Source organism: Tursiops truncatus, chromosome 9 (genome assembly GCF_011762595.2).
Source record: "Tursiops truncatus isolate mTurTru1 chromosome 9, mTurTru1.mat.Y, whole genome shotgun sequence".
NCBI classification, from domain to species: Eukaryota; Metazoa; Chordata; class Mammalia; order Artiodactyla; family Delphinidae; genus Tursiops; species Tursiops truncatus.
In genome coordinates, this window is record NC_047042.1 from 58,319,594 (window position 1) to 58,344,566 (window position 24,973).

Here is a 24,973-nt window from a genome sequence, read left to right on the forward strand (position 1 = left end):
GTTTTAAAAACCTAAGCAAGAAGCCTAGAAAACTCCATTGGTTTTGCAGGTGGAGTTGGGGAAATTATTTACAGAATCTGGGTAAAACAATAATTCAAAATTATTCAGAATTCAAACATACAGATTTCTGTAATAACCATTTTTCCCTCTAAGTATACGTTGCTAATTGGCCTGATTGGTATCACTAGTAATTATTATTATAATCCCAAGGGAACCCAGTACCCTGAAAGATTTTCTTAATTAATGAGGGAATACTTGATATTTTAAAATCTAGGAGACCTATGCATGGTGTGGAAATAACTGACCTAATAAGAACATTGAATTAAATAAAACATACTATTCCCCAATTATTCTGTACAACTGGGAGTTTTCCACAGTTTGGGGAAGAACGAAAACTTGTTTTAAATTTAATTACTTTTGCGTCTTCATTTACATCACCATTAAGTTGTTTAATTGATTTCTTTTTTTAAAAAATAGCCCATCAGTAAAAACTGATAATCAAGGTTACCATTAATATGTTGGGAACAAAATATAAATGATGATAATGTGTTGCCCTTGTTTATGAGGATGATACTGCACATCAGCATAATCTAATATTTTTAGTTGTCTTTCCTATAACAGTTTTTGCGTGTCCCTAACTGTCTGCACTCAAAGCATTACCTCTGGTGACTAGGGGAACAGATATATGGTAGAAGACTGTCTGTATGTATAGATTTATGTATCTATATGCATGCATGCATGTATGTATAGATGTCTGTCTCTATCTATGTGGATATCTTTAGATGAATGGTTGGATGGATAATTAACTATCTGTAGGGTTTCATTATGAAAGTGGGGAGTTCAGATTATTAATCTTGTACTTAGAGGAACTGACCATTATTAAATATTCTGTACTTTGATATATAGCTATTTTCTTTTCAGCAAAGGTCCCAAACAAAACATTATAGAATACAAAATAAATGTCTGATGACTGAGCAGCATTTTATACCTCTCTGACTGAGCTCTTCACCTCTGAATGACATAGACTTTAAGACCCAGTGACATTACAACTACAGAATTTTGGACCAGTTGAGACCAGCAATTTCCTAGAATTGTAAAAGCTGAAGGGCCTTCAAAGGCCTTACTAATCCTTACTGTTCATCCATCCTCCAGAGGTCCCAAGGGTACATGCCAAGAAATACCCATAGTACTTCATTTGCTTTTCTGAGAACACTCATTTCATTGTTACAAGCTTCTTCTATTAGCCTATCTATGTAACCACTCACACACATTCTATTAATAGAACTGGTTGTAATTTGTGTACATCTCCGTAAACTCTGTGTAAAGGTTTTATATATTTTTTATATTTTCATATATACAACTTCCTAAACATAAATCTAGGACTAATCTAGGACTAATCCTTCTATGATGTGTGTAACTCTGATAGCAAGCTATGTTTCCAAGGGACCTTTCAGGCGAAAAGAACAGAAAACTTAATCTTCTTTGGAATCGTAACAGCAATGCGAAGGAAGAATATCTTGGCATTCTTTTTCCCAGTTTAGGCTCCATGAGTCACCCATGGGAGGCAAATGAGCTCCAAAGAAAAGGCTCTTCATGCTACCCTTCCCTGAAACACAGGAAGGCGTTGGCCTGCAGAGAACGTCTCTCGGCAATCCTTACCCAGCGCTTAGCATGAGGGATTTTTTTTTTTTTTTTTTTTTTAAGAAAATACATTAATTTGGGAGGCACAAGTTTCTATCACGGCATTCAGGATAAGATGGTTTAACATGGAAGACTCAGAGGTCCTGAAGGGTGTTTGTTTATTTTGTTTTATTTGTTTGTTGTTAAGTCTTTACTTCGATGGTTTGACATTTATACAGCTCCCAGAGCGAGAGCATCAGGAGATTGAGAATCTAGCCAAGGAGGTCACTTGTTTGCCATTTTTAATAAACACAAATAATTCCCTTTTTCCCTCAGTCCCATATTCCCTGCCTCATTAAATCAATTTAAGACCCTTAAATTTTTTTCTGGCAAATTGAAGCAAAAGAACTGTGTACTCCCCCAAGGAATGCTTACCCAAGTCCTGCAGGTCAGGCCGAAATCAGTTTCTGTCAAACAGCCTAACACCTCGAGCTATTATGAAATGAGGGATTGGTAATTGGGGGCTGGGCTCCAGACTTGCCTTGAGAAAGGCTCGTTGCATTGCTGTGAACCATAATCTAGCTACTTTGGTTTGTGACCTGCGTTTGTTGGGGTTTTTTTCCACTCAAAGTAGAGAACTGTGAAAAAGTCAAAATGGATTTCTATTGGGAAATTATGAATGAAGTTGACTCTGTAAATCCAGATAGTGAAAGTATATCCAGAGCAAAGCCAGGCAGGCTTCCAGGCAGTGGTGTGAGAGAGTGTGGATAAAACAAATGTACACAGATCTCAGGCTCTAAGGTCCTCCAGAGGGCAGAGGCTTCAGAGTAAACACACAGGATTTCACCACCAGGTCCCTTTCCTGAGATGCAAGGTTGTAGGAGATTTACCGGCGTGTTGTCTATTGAATATCAGTTAGATAACAGAGGTCAGGAAATGGACTGGAATTTGATGTATTAACTAGGAAGTAGCAAAGGAAGCCAGGCTTGTATTTCATTTGTTATTATTTCCCTAATATCCTTAATTATGTGGCTCCCATCAGGGGATCTGATCTGCTGCTCATGTAATGGTGTTGTCCCCGCTGGCTCTGGACATGGGAAACAGGCAGTGAATCCCCTGATCAGGGCATTGAGAATAATGTTTGCTATTTTTTTCTTTTTGTTTGTTCCCAGGCCTGTCCCAGGCTCTCTATCTTCTCTGCTCCATCTTCACAACAGACAGAGACAGCCCATGCCAGCCTCCATGCCAGGGACCCTGCCCAACCCTACAATGCCGGGCTCTTCTGCCGTCTTGATGCCAGTAAGTGCTTCTGACTTGTGCCGAGGTTGCCCCATTTGAAAGAGTACAGGAAGAGCTGAGATCTAAGCTGACAGGGAAGAAAGTGGCTTCTTCTGGATGGAGACTTGAGCTGGGTGCCAGTCTGCTTTGAGTGCCTTGCTGTGCATCCCTAGGCATCTTGCTGGCTTCTCCATCCTACAGTGCTTCCCTAATGAGGCATGGTTCCATCTTCCTGCTGGTGACAAGAGAGCTTGTCATACCCAGGGAATGGAATTTGTCCAGGGACACGGGATTTTATGACTACTCCAAAGCCTATAGCTTGGGCTACATACAGAGTGTCATTAAATTGCCAATGAGTGGTCTAGCCAGGACTCAGTGATAATTAGAATAATAACAATAATAACGATGGTACATAATAACTGCTAACACGTATCCGTGTGTATCATGTTCTGTTAATCACGTTAGCAGCGTTTATTGAGGGCTTACCATGTGCCAGTCACTCTCTAAGCATTTCATCAACATGTGAAACAACCCTCTCAGGTAGGTACTAATACTATCCCATTTATTTGAATGGAGAAAGTAAGGTAATAGCTTGCTTGGCTGAGAAGTAGAGTAGCTGAGTTTTGAACCCAGGAATTCTCTCTCAACCACTACATGATCCATACATTCTCTCCTTTCCCTCTCACAACAAACCTCTGAGGTATGCACTGTTATTACCCTCATTTTGCAGATGAGGAAACTGAGGCACAGGAGGCTAAGGAACTTGGTTAAGTGACTAAGTCACTAAGAGCTAGTGAGTGACAGAATCAGGATTTAAATCCAGGTGGTCTGGCTCCTGAGTCTACCGGCGTACATGATATTATACTGCCCCTTCTGAAAACAACAGATTCATGTAGAACGCACATACAGACTGTTTCAGAACAAACCTTGCTCTCCTGCCGCGGGATCCCCACCCCGTACATCGTCATCCTCCCTGGCATTGTGCTTCGGTGCACATGGCTGGTGTTATGATTTACAGGGCCATAAGGTTCTGAAAAGCCTTAGAGGTGATATGACAATTCAATTAAAACCCTCCCACAATAATATCAGGAATGTTTTGCAGAGTATTTTTAGCATTCTAAGGAACTGTCTACATTTGCTGTTTCATTTTGTCCTCACAGCAGTCCTGTGGGAATATGATCGCAGTCATTATTGATATACTTATTTTACCAATGAAAAGCTGAAGAGTCAGACATTGAAGGGATTTGTCTAATGTCACACAGCTTGTAAGGGAAGAGTCGTGACTAGGACGCACACTCACCTCATGCTGAACAGCCCAGATCATCCCAGGATGAGCAATTTGCTCATTTATCCAAGTGGAAGCAGGGGCGTGGAGAAAGCCTTGGTGGCCCAATTGTAGAGACATGGACCTGCCCACTGTAAGTATCAGGTAGTTCAGGCTAGAAAGATTCTTTGCAAAATTGGGTCAGAAGGACAAGTGAGCTGACTGACTTTACCTGCACCGCTCACCTTAAACATCTTTAGGTAAAGGAAAACAGTACCACCAATGCTGTGATGCTGGGTTTCATTCAACCCCACTAATTGCATGGAGACTTCTACCACAAGCCATCTTCATCCAGGCTTTAAATCCTTCTCGTCCAAAATAGTTTCCTTTCAGGAATTCTATGCATTGTCCAGAAAAATATCACTACAATGACCTTTTTTCCCTGTTTGACTAAACTGTGTTCCATTCCCAGGGGCAAAGGTGGGACATTTAGGCTGAAAAGACCCAGAGAAAAGCGTGCCTGGCCCTGGTTTCTACCACATCACTTCATTGTACAACTTGAAATAATAGAGGAGTTGAACAGAAAAAGAGTCTTTGGGTCTTACCTGGTGGTCCAGTGGTTAAGATTTCGCCTTCCAACGCAGGGGGTGTGAGTTCGATCCCTGGTCGGGGAGCTAAGATCCTACATCCCCGTGGCCAAAAAACCAAAACATAAAACAGGAGCAGTATTGTAACAAATTCAATAAAGACTTTAAAAAAAAATGGTCCACATCAAAAAAAAGAAAAAGAGTCTTTAAAGTTTTAACAGAGAAGTCAATACACTTGAAATTTTTAAAAAATGTTGATGCGTCAGAATAGAAGCGAAGGATCAGGTGCATGGTAAAGAGCCAGTGTAGATAAAGAGAGTCAGGAGTTCCCAAGCCCATGTCAGCGATGTGTACAGCTGTCATGAAAATAGTGTCAATCTAGAGCAGTGATTCTCAACTGTGGACAGTTTTTTACTCCAGGGGTTATTTGGCAATATCTGAAGACACTGTTGGTTGTCACAACTTTGGGAAAGTGCTACTGGCATCTAGTGGGTAGAGGCCAGGGATGCTGTTAAACATTCTGCAATGCGCAGGATAGTTACGACGACAAAGAATTATTTGGCCCCAAATGTCAGTAGCGCCAAGGTTGGGAAATCGTGATTCGGTGTGACACTGATGTAGCTCAAGAAAATTAACACAAGGTATCTAAAAGCATATCCTAAGAGTTCTAGGCCCTAGAAATCTGGGCCTTTTCTTCCTTATTATCAAGTCGCCAGCCCTTGCACTGTAATTTTGGCTTGTCAAGTGTGGTCTTTCCATAGAGTTCTTGCCCTGAGAAATCATGCTTCCTGTGGCATAAAAGATGAGTTTATGTCTGTAGGTGAAGGTGAGATTCTTAACTGATCTGTAGTGCACGCTGTCAGGCTACGTATTTCACAAAGCTCTAGGTCAGAAACAAATGATGAATTTGTTCATTCATTTATTTATTTCGTAACATTTTGTTGAGCACCTGCCATGGAGCAAGCCCTGTGCTAGATGCTGGCATGTGGTGAAGAAAAAGGCGGGCGTTGGCTTCCAGCACTTCACCGGGTCGTGATTTCTGATCTTGAAAGTCAAATGCCGAAATAATTTGGGAATACGAACACCCATTTGTAATTACAAAACCCCAGTGAACCGCAGGCATTTTAGCTCCTGTTTTCCAGTTTGTTTCAAGGGAAAAGAAGAAGCTCAAAAAAAGGTGATATCCTTTCCCTGGATGTTTTACCTACAGTGCTCAATGTCGCTTAGTATTTAGCAAAGCCACTCCCATCTTCTGGCCTCTTAATTCTAGTCCACTCATTAAAGCCACACTCGCGGGCAGAGCGTTATTAGCACAAAGCACTGAATGGTTGTTTTAAAGAGGCTCTTGCTAACCCCCTATAATTACTTAGGTGGAAAAATGCAATTTTTTAAGGTAGGAAAATCAGCCTGTTTTCAGTATTTTGTTTAATTAGTCAGTCATAAGGTAGAAAGGGTCCTAGACTGTAATTTTTCTGAAGAGTAGGAAGCGTGGCTGACTCTGGATCAAGAGGCAGCAAGCAGGCTACTCTCACTTCTTTGTAGAACATGATGGCTACAAAGCATGATGGAAGACGCTGGATAATCACGTGTCCTTCTGAACCATGCTCCTTTAGGAAACTGAAAGCCAAAGCTCCTTTGGACTTGATTTCCCTCTAGGAGAAGGTCACTAATTGGAATAAAGTGTTGAATCCTATTCCGACTCTCCTATCCCCTAGCCTCTGGAAGTGGGAGTTATAAAATAATAAGCATTTTTTAGAGAAATCTCCGTGACTTAACAATGAGAGTACACAGATGTACTTTATGACACTGAACTGTACACTTAAAAAGAGTTAAAATGGTAAATTTTATATTATGTATATTTTACCATGATTTAAAAAAAATTAGACTACCCAGGCTGCCTGGAGATTTAGAGGAATATGAGAGTGAATACAGTTGGCCCGCCGTACCTGTGGGTTCCATATCTGCAGATTCAACGAACCATGGACTGAAAATATATTTTTTAATACCAGAAAGTTCCAGAAAACATCACTTGAATTTGCCAAGTGCTGGCAACTATTTACATAGTATTTACATTGTATTAGGTATTATAGGTAATCTGGAGATGATTTAAAGTATAAGGGAGGGTGTCTGTAAGGTTTATGCAGTTACTATGCCATTTTATATAAGGGCCTTGAGCATCCTTGGATTTTGGTATCAGAGGTGGGTCCTGGAACCAATCCCCAGAGGATACTGAGGGACAACTCTATTTTATTTTGTTGAATTGGTGCTGCAAAAGGTTTTGCTAGAGTGCTCTAGAAAGTTCTCCCTCATTAAGTAGCTCCTTTGGAAACAATTTCACAATTGTTCATACATTGCTAGATAACTGATAAGCTAATTCTGGCCAAGGTAAGGCTGATGGTGCTTTGCTGTGACAGGAAATGTGCCCCCAGTCATTCATGAGAGGCTTTAGGCAGGCACCTCTGCTAATCCACACATGGGTGTCATAACTATACTCCCCCCACCCCTGCCCTTGGGGTGGACACAGCAGGAATTGCAGTGATAGAGTCCCAACAATGGTAAAGGGTCATTTAGTTCAACTATTACTCTCAACTCTTCTTTGTGAGGTTTCCATCCTCCACACTTTGACAAACTCCAGTGATAAGGAACTCTGTATTTTCTAAGACTACTTAGGCTAACTGAGCAGAAACCTGGTTCCCTAAAATTTCCAACCATTGTTTTCATTTCCATCCTTTGGCAAATGGAAAAACTCTTGCATTGAAGAAACTATTTCCCCCCCTGAGGAAAGTCGAATTATTTTCTGTGGGATTTCAGTATTAAGTATTTATTAAGCATTATTCTAGTTCTTCAAAAAGTGCTAATTTTCTACTAAACAGAAAATATGAATCAGACGCACCCTTCCTTGACTGAAATAGAGATTTTGCTGTATTTACTTTTTAACAGGGACGTGCCCCGGAGACAAAAGAAATGAAATTGAGTTATTTGTAGTGAGGTGGATGGACCTAGAGTCTGTCATACCGAGTGAAGTTAAGTCAGAAAGAGAAAAACAAATGCCGTATGCTAACACATATATATGGAATCTAAGAAAAAAAAAAAAAAAAGGTCATGAAGAACCTAGGGGTAAGATGGGAATAAAGACACAGACCTACTAGAGAATGGACTTGAGGATACGGGGAGGGGGAAGGGTAAGCTGGGACAAAGTGAGAGAGTGGCATGGACATATATACACTGCCAAACGTAAAATAGATAGCTAGTGAGAAGCAGCCGCATAGCACAGGGAGATCAGCTCGGTGCTTTGTGACCACCTAGTGGGGTGGGATAGAGAGGGAGGGAGGGAGGGAGGGAGACGCAAGAGGGAAGAGATATGGGAACATATGTATATGTATAACTGATTCACTTTGTTATAAAGCAGAAACTAACACACGATTGTAAAGCAATTATACTCCAATAAAGATGTTACAAAAAAAAAATGCCAGAACTCAATTCAGATATTTGAATGTTAATTCTAGACACTAGGGCAGGCCAGCAGGACAGTGGGGGTCATCGATCACGAGTCTTCAGCACCCTGACTGCTTTCTTCACCTTTCCAGAGCCTGTGTGTGAGGCCTAAAACTGCTCCGGTGTAGTCAGACACGGTTAACAGGGAACAGAAGATGTTCCAGGGGCAGCAGCTCAGATACCTCTGCTGAATCATTTTGATTGTGGTCGTGAGTTAGAGAGACAGGAAGACACGTCATCTTTAAGAGGGTGGCTTTTTAAATGAATTTTTTCTTATTGCTAAAATGATTCACGTTTCTGTATAAAATTTAGAGTGAACAAAAGAGCCACAGATAACCTGAGATAACCATTTGGTATATTCTGTATCCTTCCAGCATTTTTCTGTGCATACGTTATTCTGTGTAGCTATAAAAATAAGCATGATGAGTAGTATTTGGAGTGTTCGCAAAAGTGGAAGTATTGCATACTTTTGTTTGGAAATGATCTACCATGACAACACGTAGCTCTCTTTGGCATCGGGCGTATTCTCTAGAAGGCGCAGCTTTGGATGATTCTTTGATGTGCGTGAGTCCAAGGCTCAGGAGTATATTGTTTACCCTTCAGCAAACCACAGGCTTTGCCGGGAGTTATTCACAGAAATTCTAAACGATCCATTTGAAAGAGAAATGCAGCTTTGTCTATGACCTAGACTGCCTTTCTCAGACTTCTGATCCTGTTACTTTCCTTTCTCTTAGATGGAGAGACAAATGTCAGTGAACTCCAACCTCCTGGGAATGCAAGGTCCAAATCTCAGCAACCCCTGTGCTTCTCCCCAAGTCCAGCCGATGCATTCGGAAGCCAAAATGGTAAATAACAGTTATAATCATCCTTTTTGTTATTTCACGACGTTTTCTTTCTTTTGATTTCTGCTCTGACTTCCAGACTTCAGTTAATTCAGGTAGATGGCTCTGTCTTTGTTTCAGTGAATAGGTCTTTCTGTGGAAAAGCTGTGCAGAGCTTGGCTCTCTCTTTGAGGCTATTTGTTACTGAACCTTGGCGTCGGATGCTCACATAACAAACATTGGACCAGCATGTGGCCTTAGTGAAAGAGACTTTTGGAAGTTTGGGGAGATCCATAGGAGTTGAGGAGGGATGCACCCAAGTATGTGTGTATTTGCTCAGAAAGTGAAATTAGCAAAAACAATCCAGAGTTTCTCTCCTTCGAGGTAGTCACAGTTTCAATGCCACTCTTCCTGTCCCCACGGCCACCAAGACAGACATGTGATTTTTAAGCGCATACTACTATGAAAATATTTTTCAGTTTTTGTTATAGTCAGATGTGACATTGAGCTGAAAGGACCAGTGCCTTGTTTTCTCACGGGGTAACTGCAGGTCATGCTGAAATGTGTGATTTCAGGTGACAACTTCAGTGACTTTTAACGTATGAGACTGATGTGCAGTAAGGTCAGTCCTTCCAATCAAAGTGATAGATTCATGCATTTCTGTTCTACCAAATATTAATAAAAGCAATGCCTGTCGATCTTGGCCGTATAAAGTAAATTTGCTGGTTATATTTACTGGAGTTACTTGAAGTAGGTCATTCAGTTTTCGTACAAATTCTGACACCACAGTTAGTAAGGTATCAAATGTCAACAAAATACACTGCAGCAAAGTTTTTAGTATCTGCTGTTGGATCGATAGCTTTTGCTAGGAGTTGGGAGATTTATTTGGTTTGCTGACTGACAGCGTCAGGGACCCTGTCTAATGGCTGGGGTGAGGATGTTATTGACATCTCTGAAAATTAGCCATCCATACCCAGTGACTTCGTTTTCAATGGCAGCAAGTTTTTTTGGCGCCTGCTTTGGTCACGTTCTCTTGGAAACTTCACTCATTTCACTTGCAGCTTCTCAGCCCAAGGAAGCAACTGAACTCCCAGTGTTGGCTACGTTGAGCAAATAAAATCTGTGGTTGGGAGAGTTCTCTTTGCTGTGCCACAGTCCCTGTGACATGCCAGATGGCGCCGGCACCTTCAGCAAAGCTCGTTAAATCTTTTTGGAATCGGCAAATATTTTTTCAACTCAGGCCCTGCTGAGCCAAAACAAATACTTGCTGGCAGAGTAAAGTCCAAACTGGCATCTGTTTTGGAGACCAGAGTAATGCCATTTACATTTTTTTTAAAGGAAAATAAAAAATGAATTGTGACGGTACTTAAGAAAAAAATAAAATTAAGTTATTCATGTGTATGAATAAGTGTTCTGGGTCTAAGCATCAGATGCTACTCCTCCAGCTGGATTATTTCGGAATCACCTAGTTTAGTTCAGGGTCTGTGTCCCTTTTGAGGGACCTGCCAGACAAACTTGAGGTAGATTCTAAAGCACAATTCCAAAGCAACTTGCCCTGCAGTTGAGTTTCATTGGATTTTACGCCACCACTTGACTCTGAAGTGTCCTGCCCCTCTTCTTGCTGGCAAAGAAGGAAAATGCTTCCAAAGGGAGTACAGGTTTCTAGTTATTTACATGTATGAAATAAAAACGTACGATATGGCAGATTAATAGTGAATGATATCAGCAGGAGACAAAAGGGAGAATTGGGCTGTACTTGTAAAAATAGCGTGACCCTGTGAATGTTCGTCGAGTTAAATGTTGAGCAGGCATACTCCTCTGCTGATTCATGTTCTAAGTGAATGACTATTTCCAGATCCATGGTGTCTGGGCAAACCAACTGTATCATGAAGTAGATACAGCTTTTCCCCCTGCTCCAAACTCCCACGCCTAACCCGGGTATTGCCAATACAAATATGGATTACTGTTAATCCAAAGGGAAAAATTGTAATATTGGCCACTTATATTTTGGAAGAAGAGCATTTACCTAGTAGCTTGGAAAAGCGTTAAGTGAATGACTTTTAATACATTACTGAGCGTCCCTATTCTGATTTCTGCTTGCTTTATTCACTGGAGAAACCTGTCATTGCCATCTACTAACCGTACAATATTTTCTAGCAGCTTTGGTTTACTTAGATGAAAAGCTTTTATAAAATACAACGTAGAGAAGGAAAAAAATCTTCCACAATGTTAATGTCAGCCAGAGCCTCCCCAGATTTCTCAGAGCTATGGGCTTTGTTGTTCTATGCCTAATTTTCTTCCTGTGTAAGACTAGAATGGATTCCAGATTTCAACTAAGACTCTGGTTTCGCTGTTTTCAAGGACTTTTCCAAAGGTCACACATGGGCTATTGTGATGAAGGCGCTGTGTGGGGTGTGTTCTCAGAGCACAAGAGAAAGCAGAGAGCTGCCTGGGAGGTGTTGCCTACCTCACAACGCTGCAGACCTAGTCTCCTGGGAATGGTGCTGTCAGAGTGTCCACTTTACACTCCCTCTTGGCCACTGACAAAAGCCATCATCCTGAATCTCTGGGGAAACTCAGAGGTCCTCGAGGTGGACAAAAGCTGTAGACAGGATTGCTTTACAGGTACAGTTTTATTAGAAGCTGTCTGACAAGTGATGGCTCAGTAGAAGACATCCATTTTCTTTGCCCCAAATCGGTCACTTCTGTTGTGGAAGAGAGCAAAATAGGTGTCCCCAGTAAGCTCCATCTTGCATTAACCTGCAACATCTTAAATCAAAATCATACATGTTCTTCTTTGGATTTAATGTGTATTGGTATCAAGCAGTGCACTTCAATGTGCTGTAATCACATCTATCCAAGCTGATTTGATCATAAGTCTGGCAGATAATAATTTCGTTTTATGGATCTTTTTCTGAAGAATTAAGCCAAGAAGCATATAACTTCACAATTATGCAAGTGAATATGTGCATATTGGGTTTCGTTTGGGGGTCAGAGCAGACTCAGAGCTGTGAGAGCCTTCCATCTTTGCAACCACACAGAGAGGTAGGCTCTTCCTTCCAGATTCCTGGGATCGGTGGGTGTCTTCCCTGAAAATGGGGTCGGCTAGGAGGAAATTCACTGGATACCTGATGGACAGTTTTAACACTCAATGGGGAGAGAGAGAGAGAAAGAGGAGGATGAGCAGAGAGAAGTGGAAAAGGGGAGGAAGAAGGAGACAGAACAGGTAGGAAATGCAAACCAGACTGGGACCCGTTTTTCTAGCCTTTGCTGGGTGCGAGTGATTCTGCAATGATGTGGATGTGCTGCCCTCAGAGTTATGTAGATTTGTGTTCATTTCTAGCTGTGAGAATTAGACCAATTCTATCTAACTTTGAAAAAGGTTTTCCTTTTCTTCTTTTTAAAGAAGTCAGTAATAGGGTTGGAAACTACATAAGGGGTGGGGAGAACTTGTCCATACACCTGTCTTGAGTCTCATTAATGATGAGATGACAACTCTCATATTGGAACTGATTAAAATGAGGACGGCATATAAACAATTCATGGAGGGCTCTGGCCACTCTGCCCAGATTCCACCTTCAGTTTGGATAGGGGTAGGAAGCCCAGGAAGTATTGATACCAGTGAGAAGGTATGTATAGCTGCGACCTGATTTTATTCTCAGGACAGCCCCGTAAGAGGGATATTGTCCCCATTTTACAGCTGAGGCAACTGAGGCTCCAAGAGGTTAAAAAACTGGCCCAATGACACATCACTTAGCAAAAGCTAAAGTCTCAGACTCTGATGACAAAGCTTTTCCGTCACAACATTGATCCTTTGATAAAAATACACAGCTTCCAGGTATCAGTAACCAGATGATTAAATCAAATTCTTTTTAGGTGAATTTATATATACATACTAACGGGAGACAAGGATGGCAAGGATAGTTTAGATCTCCAGATAACCTGGAAAAAATGTGGAGGGGTTGTTTAGTTAAACAACTAAACTTACCTCTTGGTTTAACCAGAGCTCTGTGGCTTCACTGACTGCTCCAGCCTCACTGCCTCTTATTCAAACACATTTTAATCATGACATTTCTTGTTTTACATGTGTGTCTCCCGCACTTGATTGATTGGAAGCTCCTTGAAAATAATCCTTGCATTGTGTAAGCTCCGTGTACTGAGAAAGGCCCCATGAATGAGAACTGAATTTAATTGAGTTGAGTTGAATTAAAATTATGAGAAGGAACCAAACCCTAGCCCTGGAAATCAGGGTGAGATGGAGTGAGTAGGGGGTACAGGTGGGGCTAAGAAGGAGAGGATAAAGTGTGTTAAATGTTAAGCTAAGTATTCAGCTTGTAAAGAGGAGCTGACGACATTTGATGTGTTTGAAAGACATCTAGAAACAATATCCGTCATAGTTTTTCCTTGCGAGGAAAGCAATATGTCTGTTCCTTAGAAAACAGAACTTGGAATATCATTGCCCTCCTAGGAATTGAGAGCAATCAATACTAAATGCTGTTTCTTCCACTGTGGTGGATTGATTGTGCTGTATTTTGGTCACCTACTGTCAATACCTCATCCACAGTTAGGTTTGCAGTTTATTCAATGAATATATAAATATATACGTTAATGAATGAATGAAAGAAACCAAAAGGATTGAGAGTCAAGACCTTTGAGAGATGCAGGGCACTGAGTGAAGAACTTGCCCAATTCCTCATTTCACAAGTGAGGACACCAAACCTGGTAAAGACTTAGGGAGATCAAGCCATCATTTAAACACAAAGCTGGGCTCCAACAAAGGCCTTCACGCTTCTATCCAGAATTGTGCTTTTTCCACCAGCTGTACTGATAAATTACGAACAGTGCTTCTTTTTTTGGCTCATGGTTTCCTCCTGGCAGATTGGCAGACAAGAAAACTGGGGTGGTAGAGTCAGCAATCCATGGTTAAATCTCTACTTTGTTTTGAATGTCAACCTGGGTGTGTTTGTGTTTGCCTTTCCCCTCCCTAATTATCGAGCTGGATAACTGTTCGCCTACAGTGCCCGTTGGCCACCCACTGTCCAACAGATAAATCACAGAGAAGCCTGGCTCCATATGGAGTTGCCTGGAAAGTTTATACACATGAAAAGACAGTCTCCAGGTAACATCTCTCTGGCACTCTTGAGAAATGCCGTTCTGCGATTTGCCTATTTGCTTTAATCATCCCCAGCTTCACTTCCTAAGTGTCCAGGAATAAAAAAGCAGTGAATAAATAGGCTGTCTGCTTCTCAGAAGCTTTGTGGAGAGGCAGGAAATGCTGTTGACTTGACAGACACTCTCTTCTCATTAACTTTCGAATCATGCCAGCAGCCATGTGTCCCCGTAGCCAGTGATCAAAACGCGATGATGGGCTGAACCAAGATGACCACCCTTCAGAATCATTCTCCCTCAGTGCTGTGAAAAACCACTGTCCAATATGCAGGTGGATAGGAATTAGGTAAGATTCTGTGACAACAATCACGAAAATCTACACTGTCACTAATATGTATGATGGATCTTATTTTAAGGGCAATTTGCCTTCTTAGAACACCATGGTAGAAAATAATAATTGTTAACAGTAATTAATCACTTGTGTATGTGGCAGAAATTATGTTAAGCATCTTGCAATATATTATCTCATTTAATTCTCCAAACAATACGCTTAGGGAGGTACTGTTCTTAATCTCATTTTATAAATGAACTGAGAGGTTGAATAACTTGTGAAGAACAGACAAGCTGGTAAAATATGGTGCTGGGATGTGAACCCAGGCATTGGGCCCTTGGTCCTGACCGTAAACCGTAATGTTTTGCCAGCAGTGGGGATGATCGTCCTATGAGTTCATATTAGTAGAGCACTTTCCAAAGTGCTTCCATGTACATTGTCTCCTCGGAGCCTCATAGCAATCCTCTAAGGTCAACAGGGAATTATTACTATCCTCATTTTATAGACACAGAGAGGTTCTAAGTGACTTTTCCAGCATGATCCAGTGGCATAACCAGGCCCTGAGCCCAAGTCTTCTTTGATTTTTGTCCTGTTTCTACTATATCATGCTGACCCTGGAGTCCCCATGATAACTTATCCCGAATTGAAGCAAGTTCTTATAAAAGCGAAATTCAGTGGTGTTAAAGTATCAATAAGATGAAGCTCAAATTAATAGCTAGGCCCAGCCACCTAACTACTAGCTTCTCTAGTTCTCGTCATCTAAACACCAGAGAGAAGGCTGATTCATATTTCTGTCTGGCCAAGACAACTGCTGAATTAAAGAACGAAAAGCAACAACACAACTCTAAGAGCTAATACAAGCCCTGACTCCTTTCTCTTGGCTGGAAGTATAAACTTTCACATGCCATTACCACTTCGCCCGTTTAAACTGTAGGATGTTTAATTTAGGAATATATTGTGTCGAGTTTTGTGGTACAATGTAAGTGATTAGATTATGAGATCACTGATAAGAGCTAGCAACCATGTATTTATATTTCTACAGAACAGAATAAATTCCTACAGCATTTACATTCCGTGTGCTGATCAGGATCCCAAACACGTGGGATTATACATTTGATTATATTTGTTTTGAAAATGAGAATTTGAGAGATTAGCAATTGCTTATGAATCACCAAATTCCAGAGCAGGAAAGGATTATATTGGCAAAATTCTTTCCTTTGAGAAACAAAGGTCTGAAGTTCAAGTTAACAGCTGGTCTAAGGTCACGTAGCTAATTAGCAGAAGAAGGGGAATTAGAACCCAGATTCCAGGTTTTCAATTTATAGTACTTCACTCTCCATGTGCTAGTCAGGAGTTGACAGAGAAAGCCATCTGCTGGTTGCCGTGATAGTGAATTTTCTAAGGGAGTGTTTCCTGAAGCGTTGTCAGTACCTGGGGAGAAGAGGGTCAATCAGCTTTTCCCTTTTATATCCAATGGGAATTGAAGTTCATCATCAGAATGCCTGAAGGAATGGGTCCAGTTTCTATAATTCTTCCTGAGACTTGGGGGTCTTGACGTGAGACCACTAAGCTATTCTGCTTGGTTATCCAAAGCATGGATTCATGATAAGTATTGCCTCTCTTGGCACCCAGTACAAGCTGACTTGATTTTGCCTGCCACCAAGCAAAAGTAAACTTCCCACTTCTCATTGCTGTGATTTTGGGGACTGCATGGATCTTACTTGGGCTTTCGGAGATCTGTTTCGTGCTGGTGTGAAGTGGGGACCGAGCTCTCTGAGCACCCATCACAAAGCAGTATTGAAATTGTCCCTTTCCATGGGCCCTCTCTGGGCTCTCACCATCTCCACCCTCACCAGCGGCTCCGCGCACACACACATTCAGATAGTCTCCGAGGACTCACTGTCTTCCCAGTTCTCTCTCTTTCTCTTTCTGCAAGTATCCACCCTGTTTTGGTAACCGTAGCAACAGGTGAAATACAATCCCAATATTTGCTTGCTGCCTCTGTCACCCAGCCCAGCACGCGCATCGCCGGCTCTTGTTTTTGTGTTTGTTTAACGTTCCCAAGCCTGAAGTCAGATGCATCTGGGCAAGGACGCCACGCACGGTCGGTCTGGTTTGGAACACCCCCTCTCACACAGTCTTCAGGCACGTCTTCTTTGTGTGTTTGTATACGTGTGCGCACGCGTGTCTCCTTGTCTGCTTTGGAACGTTGTACAAATAAGTTCAGCTTATGTTAGAATAGCCAAGCGGGCAAAAAAGGAATTTAACACAACTTGTTACAAGGAAGTTCTGCTTTGCAGAGATATATTTTGGTCTTTTTCTTGGAATTTATGTCGCTTACACTTTCCAAGATTTTTGCCAGCACCGCTAATAAGGAGAGTTTGCTTTGCACTTCGGGATGATGGTCTGCCTTGAGTTGGTTTTTTATGTGGCAGGTACAGCAGATCTGTCAGAAAACTTGTGCCTTGAGGGGGATGGAAGTGGGGGCATTGGGGAAGATAGAGGAGGGAGGCAGAGTTTTCCTGAAAGTGTGGGATTTTTCTTTTGTTAACAAAATAAAAGGGAGAATCCAATCTTCAAAACTAACCAAGAATATATTTTTCCTGTTGGTATCCTTTGAAATGGTCTTTCTATCCCCTGTTTGTTTGAAAATCTAGCTGTACTATATAGTATTGTATATTTTATATATTTTATCTGCCTTAGTATAAGATGAATCATTAGGTTCTCAGAATCGGTGAGTCTCCACAGTAAAAATAAATACATCAAGTATTTTTATTTTGAAACGGTATTTGCAATCACCAGACAGAAGATGTGTTTAAGGAGGATGAGATTTTCATCCAACTGTGGCCTTGGATTCTAGAGATTAGAAGTGCAACCAGAGAGGCAAGGCAGTAACCTGATTTCAGTAGAGAGCCAGCATCTGAAGAATAAGCGGGAACAAGAAGAGCGCACTTGGGTAGAATTTCAGAGTCGGCAAGTGTTTCGCTTGCACCCTTTCCTGGAATGTGCTTCTCCCTTTTGGCACCTCCGCATGGAAATGTGCCCATGTTTCCAGGGTACCAGTCCTATGTCCCTCCCAGCCTCTCCTGCTTCACTCAGCTCCGCGCACCATGGTCACTCTCTGAAAGCCCCTCCCAGGAGGCTGGCATTTTTCTGAGGGCTTCTGGCTGCCTTGCCTCTCCTATCCTATTTCCTTCGCTTTGCAAACTGCACTCCTCCTTTTTTACAAGACTTCGCTCAAATGCACATCACATTTCCTGCAAAGTCTTCTCAACTTCCTCAGGTAGACAGGAGCCACGCCTTCTGCTGGGGTAGACTCCATTTGCACCTTGTTTATCTATTCCTTGTACAGGATTTATTACATGTCATCGTCTGTGTACCTGCCTCACTGCCAGCCTGTGAACTCCTTGAGAACAGAGGCCAATTTGATGCCATGTCCCAGGGCTGGCATCTTTCCTGCACGTTCTAGGTGCCCAGTAAATGTTTGTTGATAGAATGAAGGAAGGCAAGTCATAAACCAATTTAGATGGAGATGGTACTGTGACTTATTATGCCGTTCCACGCTTTGGGCTTTTTTTTTTTTTTTTTTTAAAGCTCCAGGGATAAGGTAGGACTTAACTCAGATGATTGATTCAGCAGTGGTAGAATTTCAGGACCCATGACAAGTGGGTAGGAGAGAGATATTTGAGCAGGTGAGAATCCTTCCCACAATTTCCCAAATCCCTGCATCGGTATCTGGGGGCTCTGCCAGCCACAGCCAAGTGCAGCTCTGCAGAGAAGCCCTGCATAAGAGTTCTAGTTTATATCCTGCTTTTGAAAAATTTCACATGATGCTATGAGCATTTTCCCATATCACTAAATATCTTTTGAAAACATGTTAATAATTGTATAACTTATCCTATGGCTATTGCATAAAAATTTTCACTTTATTTCTATTTCTGGGTATTTAGATTTCCTCTACTAGAAATAACCTTTTGATTAGAAAAATAAATCAAACAAAAAACAGATCTGAAATTATTTAATTATATCTTTGATTATTTCCTTAGGATAGATTCCTAGAATTAGGATTACTAGGTCAAAGGGAATAAACATCTTAAAGACTTGGTATATGTACTACCAAATTTCTTAAAATTTACCCTTATTTTCATTCCTCTGTGTAACATAGGAGGACATCTATCTTACAGCATTTTCAGAAGTATTAAACATTCTCATTTTAAAACAAAATCTTGGCCGGTTTTTGTTTGTATTTTGTACATTATGGTAATGTTACACATCTTTTTCTATATTTGTTGGCCACTTGATTTTCTTTTTTTGATACATTTCTGTACTTTCATGCAATTTTTCTTCATTGGGGTGAGTATGGGGATACAGGGAACAAATGATAGAGCAGGTTATCCTCCCTCTACTGCATTTTTCAAATTCTTAATAATTAGCTGGCTTTACTACCTTACTTTACGAATTATATTTTTGTTTCTAAAACTCAGTGCATGTCTGAAAATATATTTAGGAGTTCTTTGGTGTTTTGTTTTGTTTACGTGTCTCTTTTGCTTGGATGCACAGTGTTTTGAGGGTTTAAAAAATCTCCTTAAGCTTTCTGATATTTATAGTTACTCAACTGACTTATTGCAGAAAATGTTGGCTTCCCTAGGAGTATGAATGTGGCTCTTCCACATTTTCTGTGCTTCTCTAGCCAAGCCTTTGTTTATTTAAATATAAATCCAGGGCTTCCCTGGTGGCGCAGTGGTTGAGAGTCTGCCTGCCAATGCAGGGGACACGGGTTCGGGCCCTGGTCTGGGGGGGTCCCACATGCCGCGGAGCGACTAGGCCCGTGAGCCGCAACTACTGAGCCTGCGCGTCTGGAGCTTGTGCTCCGCAACAAGAGAGGCCGTGACAGTCAGAGGCCTGTGCACCGCGATGAAGAGTGGCCCCCGCTCGCCGCAACTAGAGAAAGCCCACGCACAGAAAAGACCCAGCACAGCCAAAAATAAATAAATAAATGAAATTTTAAAAAAAAAAAAAAAAAAAAAAAAAAAAAAAAAAAAAAAAAAAAAAAAATATATAAATCCAAGTATCTTAAGTAAACTGGAGATATGTTTGTGTCTCTCACACTTATCTGAGGTAGATTATATGGATCCTGCTTTATCCCATGTATGAGAAATCGATCTCTGACCATTTTTATTTCACCAGCCATGATGGAAGTATACGGACTTATATTGATTGAACTTTATCATATCACTCGATGGTTAAATGTCACTGAATCCATTCTCAAGCAAGAAAGTTAAACTGAAAATATAAAATAGCTAAATTCCCATGGGGTGATACTAATGGAGTATTATTTTAAGGCTGAGTGAGTCTTATGTTAACCAGACTGTAACCTCCTTACTAGTGCCTAGGCCCCCTCAGGGGAGGGATCTGACTGCCTAGCACATAGTTGGCACAGAATGTCTCTTCGTCACATCAATGGATGTGAGTAACTATATAATAATATCAAACATGCATTGAGTGCTGATCATGGGCCATGTGACCATGTGATTTTCATGTTATGAAGATTCAGTGAGGAACGGCACATAAAGCACCGAGACTAGGCATTTACGTGTATTCTCTTATTCCATCCTCACAACTACCTTATGAGGTCGGTATCCCTGGTTTTTGTTGTTGTTGTTTGTTTTATTGAAGTATAGTTGATTTACAGTGTCATGTTAGTTTCAGGTGTATAGCTCAGTGATTCAGATTAGATAGATAGATAGATAGATAGATAGATAGATAGATAGATAGATCTCCCTGTATTTATAGGCAGATTAGCTGATGTTCAGAGGACAGTGCCCAGGATCACTCAGCCAGCAAGTAGCAAACTGAAGATTTGAACCCTACTCTGAAATCTGACCCTTCCATGCTGGATCTCTGCTTTGGCAACCCCAAAACAACACGGTGACTGGATTCTAGTAGGGGTAGAAGCAGTGACAATTAATTGGCATATATTTATTATTAGTGTCAGCTATGTACTAGGCTTCCTTTTTTCTTCTTCTTCTTCTTTTTTTAAGCAGTAGACCCCTGACATTCCTGAGAGTTTTGCCTGGCATTGCTGGGAATCCCCAAACCCATGCAGGTAGCACATCACATCCCTGTACCCAGGACAATAGGCAGAGAAAACCACATTGCAGTCCTGACCCTGGATGGAGGGCCAGACTGACAGTATTCCTGCCCAGAACTGTGTAGCAAATGTAGTTTAAATCTGCTCCCCAGCGAAAGTTCAAATTACTGTAGGTCCTGGAATTTGAGGGTTATTTTTTAGTATTTGAAACCTTGAATGTTAAATTGGAAAATACCAAGTCTCTGTGCCTTTAACGATAATGTTAATAATGACTGATAGCTCATATTTTAAGATATGTAGAACATTTTCCCACCTTTCACACAGATGATCAAGCTAGCCTTTTATGGGAGCCACAGCTCTCAACTAGAATTAAGAATAAGCTGAGTTTGCTTTTTGTTTTTCTTTGAGAAGTAGAATGAACCATTGGTTGAGAACAAAGACCCTACAATCAGACTGCCTGGCTTCAAATCCTAGCTGCCGGACCTGATTGTTTAACCTCTCTGTTCCTCGTTTTCTCATCTGTAAAATGGGGATAATGGTAGAGCCTCACTTATAGAGTTATTTTCAGGATTACATGAGGTGATACAGGGACAGCATCTGATACAGTACCTGAGACACAGTAATTTCTCTTTCTCTTTATGTATTATCTTTGTTCCTTTCCCCCCCCTACTTCAAAGGCTACTTCTCTTTCTTTTATTGGTTTAATTCATGATTTTTAAAACATACTTGTACAAAGTTCTCATAGAAGAGAAAACTGAGACTAAGAGAGATTAAGTACCTTACCTTTGATCATTCAGCAAAGCTGTGGTAAACTCAGTTCTAGAATTCAACTCCCAGTTTTGATTAATGCACTAAATTACTCTGCTCCTTATAGGGACTTAGATATGAAAACCCCTGGGAGTTACACAGCTGTTGCTTTGAATTCACCAATTAATTGAAATATGTAAGAATGAAAATGACTTTAAAAATTGTTTAAAATAGTTAAAAGCTTATTTTAGAAAGCAGAGCTCAGTGCAGCATATTTTAGAATCTCAAACACATGTTCTTGTTTTATGGTTTGTCAGTCCACAAACATATGAATATGAAAACATTTTATAACATTGAATATTTTAATGTTAAAATATTAGGGCTAAAATTACACAAAAGATGAAAGGCTCACCAAGAAATATATGTTAAATTCCACTGCCTAAAATAGGCTTTCACTATGTCTGTACAAATTACTTGAAATTATACAAATATTTGGAATATGTCTAGCCGCGAGGCTCAGCTATGTACCCTCAAATGACATGAGCGGTGCTATGCCAACTTTTGGCATTTATTGGTTTTCCGAGACACCTAGGACCATTATTGGTTTGAATGAGAACTTCCCTTATGCTCTGCAAGTGGGTTTGGAAGAAATGCTAGTGAAGGAGAACTTCCCAGTCCCTTGGATGGAGGTGGTTGAGTCTCTAGGACATAGTTAAGAAGGCTCTTTGCCAGCATACCCTTTGGAACAACCATACCCGTGATAACAGAGTGTGAAGACCTGATTATTTTCAAATCTGATGAATGAGTCCAGCTGTTCTGTAGACTGGTATGGGGTATGTGAGAACATGGGATCACAGCAAAAGCATGTTTATCTCACTTCATCATTGCAGTGAATTTTATCTCCTGGGAATTTTCTTAAAGAGCAAGTCTGGACAGTCATGGCTTAATGACCAGGAGCTCTGCAAGCTAGTCGTTCCTCAGTTCCAGTTATGCGGAAGACAGGGCCTGCATTTGTAAGGAAAGATAAGCTAAAGAGCTGTGCATGTTCCTTAGACAGAGATAATTTGTCACATCATCACCGTTAATCTCTTAGTTCCCAGCTCACTTGGTTCCAAGATATCTGCTTTGTAGATTTATTATATCTGTAGAAATGTCTCTACCAGTCCACTGAGCCATCAGTTCCTTTTTTCATCCTTTCATTGAAAAAAATATCGAGCCCCTCCAAAATGCCAATATTATACTTGGTCTTTGGGAATAAAACTATGAATAAGACATAATTCAAGCCTATAGGAACTTACAGTCCAATGGAGGAATCAGGTAAATATACAGACAACCAAGTATATTGTGACAAAGGTTATGATAAAGTCAAGTGCAGAGTGTGTGTCAAATCCACCTTCACGGTGATGGCACTAAGACCTCCAGAGTGGCTCTCCGGGAAGACCTCTTGGATGAGTCAAGCTCCTATGCTCTTCAGCACAGTGGCCACTAGCCACATGTGGCTACTTAAATTTTAAATTCATTAAAATATAATAAAATTTAAAACTCCAGTTCTCAGTTTCACTAGCTGCATTTTAATGTTCAGTAGCCACATGTGGCCAGTGACTACCATATCGGACAGCACAGATAAGGAGCATTTCCATCATCACAGAAATTTCGATCCAACAGCACTGGTCTAAGCAGATCGAAAGGGTGAGAAGGAAGGGTTTTCCAGGGGGAATAAATAGAGTGACCAGAAGCCTGGAGATACTAGAGAAGAGGTAGCGTAGGAAGTTAGCTAAAAAAAAAAAAAGAAAAATTTAAAACATGCATGTATGTATATATGTATGTATGTATGTATGTATTCATTCAAGAAGCATGTATTGTTTATGCTACAGTTACGGATTTTGCAAAGACACAATGCCAGCCTCTAAATAACCTGTATATATTGAGCAAGGTTGGGGGAGGGGTCATAAAAAATTACCAAAAACTGTATTTGAGTTCAAAAGAGAGACTGATTATTGGGGGGCAGGAAGGAGACTTGAAGGGTCAGACCAGTTCAGTCTTCATGAAGTTACTGCTTTTGATCTGGGTCTTGAAGAGCTGTTAGGATTCAGACAGGGAGGTAGAGTTAAATTCCTTACCTTGGTTAAAAAAACATTCGAGTTTCTTCCAGCGTTAGGGTTCCAGCAAGCAGCTGAGAAGCTGAGGACTCTCCCCACCGGCATATTCATTAATGTCTTTCTCGTAAGACTGCCGTTTGTACAATGGGGAGCTTATTCGGCTGTGCCAGCTTACACGGAATAGTCCCCCTTCTAAATGGTGTTAGCATGGATTAGTTTAGGGAAGCTTGAGCCAGATCTTGTTTGCAGTAGGTGGCTGAAAAAAGAACTTGGGGAGGGAGGTATTAAGGATTATGCAAATCGCTGGCTGATATGTAGGCTGGCAACTGGAGACTTCTGTAAAAGCAGCTTTTATATGCCACTAGTTGAGGGAACTTGGAAGCAGTTCTAGGCATGTTATGGGCAGATGACTTAGGCAGATCCAATGAAAATAACAGTAAACAACCATGTATGTATATAAATTTTATTCTCTGAATTGTACAATCAGGTCTCATAAAACTCACCCCTGGCCACTTATTCCCTAAAGTTAGAGACAGTGAGCACTTCCCTTTTCTGTTTGGTATTTTTCCTCTGCTGGGAGTGTCTACAAAGTGCAATTGAGTTCTTGCTTATCGAAAAAGCCGCTTGGCCTTCCATTTCTAGGTGATGTACTTTGTTGTTTGGGAAACACTGGTCACAGAAATCTGTTTGAAGGAAGAGAAGGATTCGAGGGACCAACAGAGAAAGGTCTCCTTAACAAAAACTATTCTAAAGTGTGCTTTATACTCACGTGGAGATCAGGTCTTTAGAAATTGTGTAAAATGGTGAACAAGATAAAGGGAAAAACAGTTTTGTTGCAGATCCCTAAAATCTCCTTCGTTTTTTATTCTTTTTCAGTAGAAAACCATTTCATACGTCTAACTCTTAAGAAAAGAAAAAGGTAATTGCAAAGATGGCATGAATGGTTTGGGAGAAAAGGAGAATTTTTTTTTTTCCATTATCACTTGGCAAGTAATTTCTAAAGTTTACTTAAATGTAGTTTGATATTTATTCAAGCAAATGAAACTTAAAAGGACAATATTCTATCTGGATTTTAGGCTTTGAGCTTCTCAAGACCAAGAACACACTATGAACACATTACCTGGCCACCCAGTGGATTTTCTACACACTTGTTAAATTAACAGATTTCTACTTGACTGAAGGTTGTTGAGTTACCAGAAGTTCTGTGGGGTGGGGCACATTTCAAAAGGCTTGTAGTGCTGCCTTTGGAACTCCAAGGTGGATCTTCTGCAAGCAGTTCTTCTGCCTTTAAGGCAGGCCTGACTCTCACACAGGACTGGTGTTCCCCAAATGTGTTTAAAAGTCAGTCATTCAGAACTCAAAACAATTTTTTTCACAAGAAATGTCAGAGATGGTTACTTTCCCAGGGCTGCCCACAAAAGCCTTTTATTCCGTAATGTAGCTAAAAGAGTCTGTCTACACGTGTTGAGAGAAGAATGGAGTAGTATAAATAGGACTCCCCTCCCACCATCACTGGAGACCGTGCTTTTTA

The 24,973-nt window shown here is 40.8% G+C and overlaps 1 protein-coding gene across 4 annotated transcripts in view; it reads left to right on the forward strand.

The window, feature by feature from the left end:
• The window catches only part of CREB5 (cAMP responsive element binding protein 5), a 422,135-nt gene that overhangs the window by 309,085 nt on the left and 88,077 nt on the right, over positions 1 to 24,973 (forward strand). For all 4 annotated transcript variants that reach the window (XM_073809776.1, XM_033863113.2, XM_033863114.2 and 1 more), the window contains exons 6-7: positions 2,793 to 2,919; positions 8,979 to 9,089. In XM_073809776.1, the coding sequence (XP_073665877.1) occupies positions 2,793 to 2,919; positions 8,979 to 9,089 (238 nt within the window). The remainder of the gene's footprint in view (positions 1 to 2,792; positions 2,920 to 8,978; positions 9,090 to 24,973) is intronic.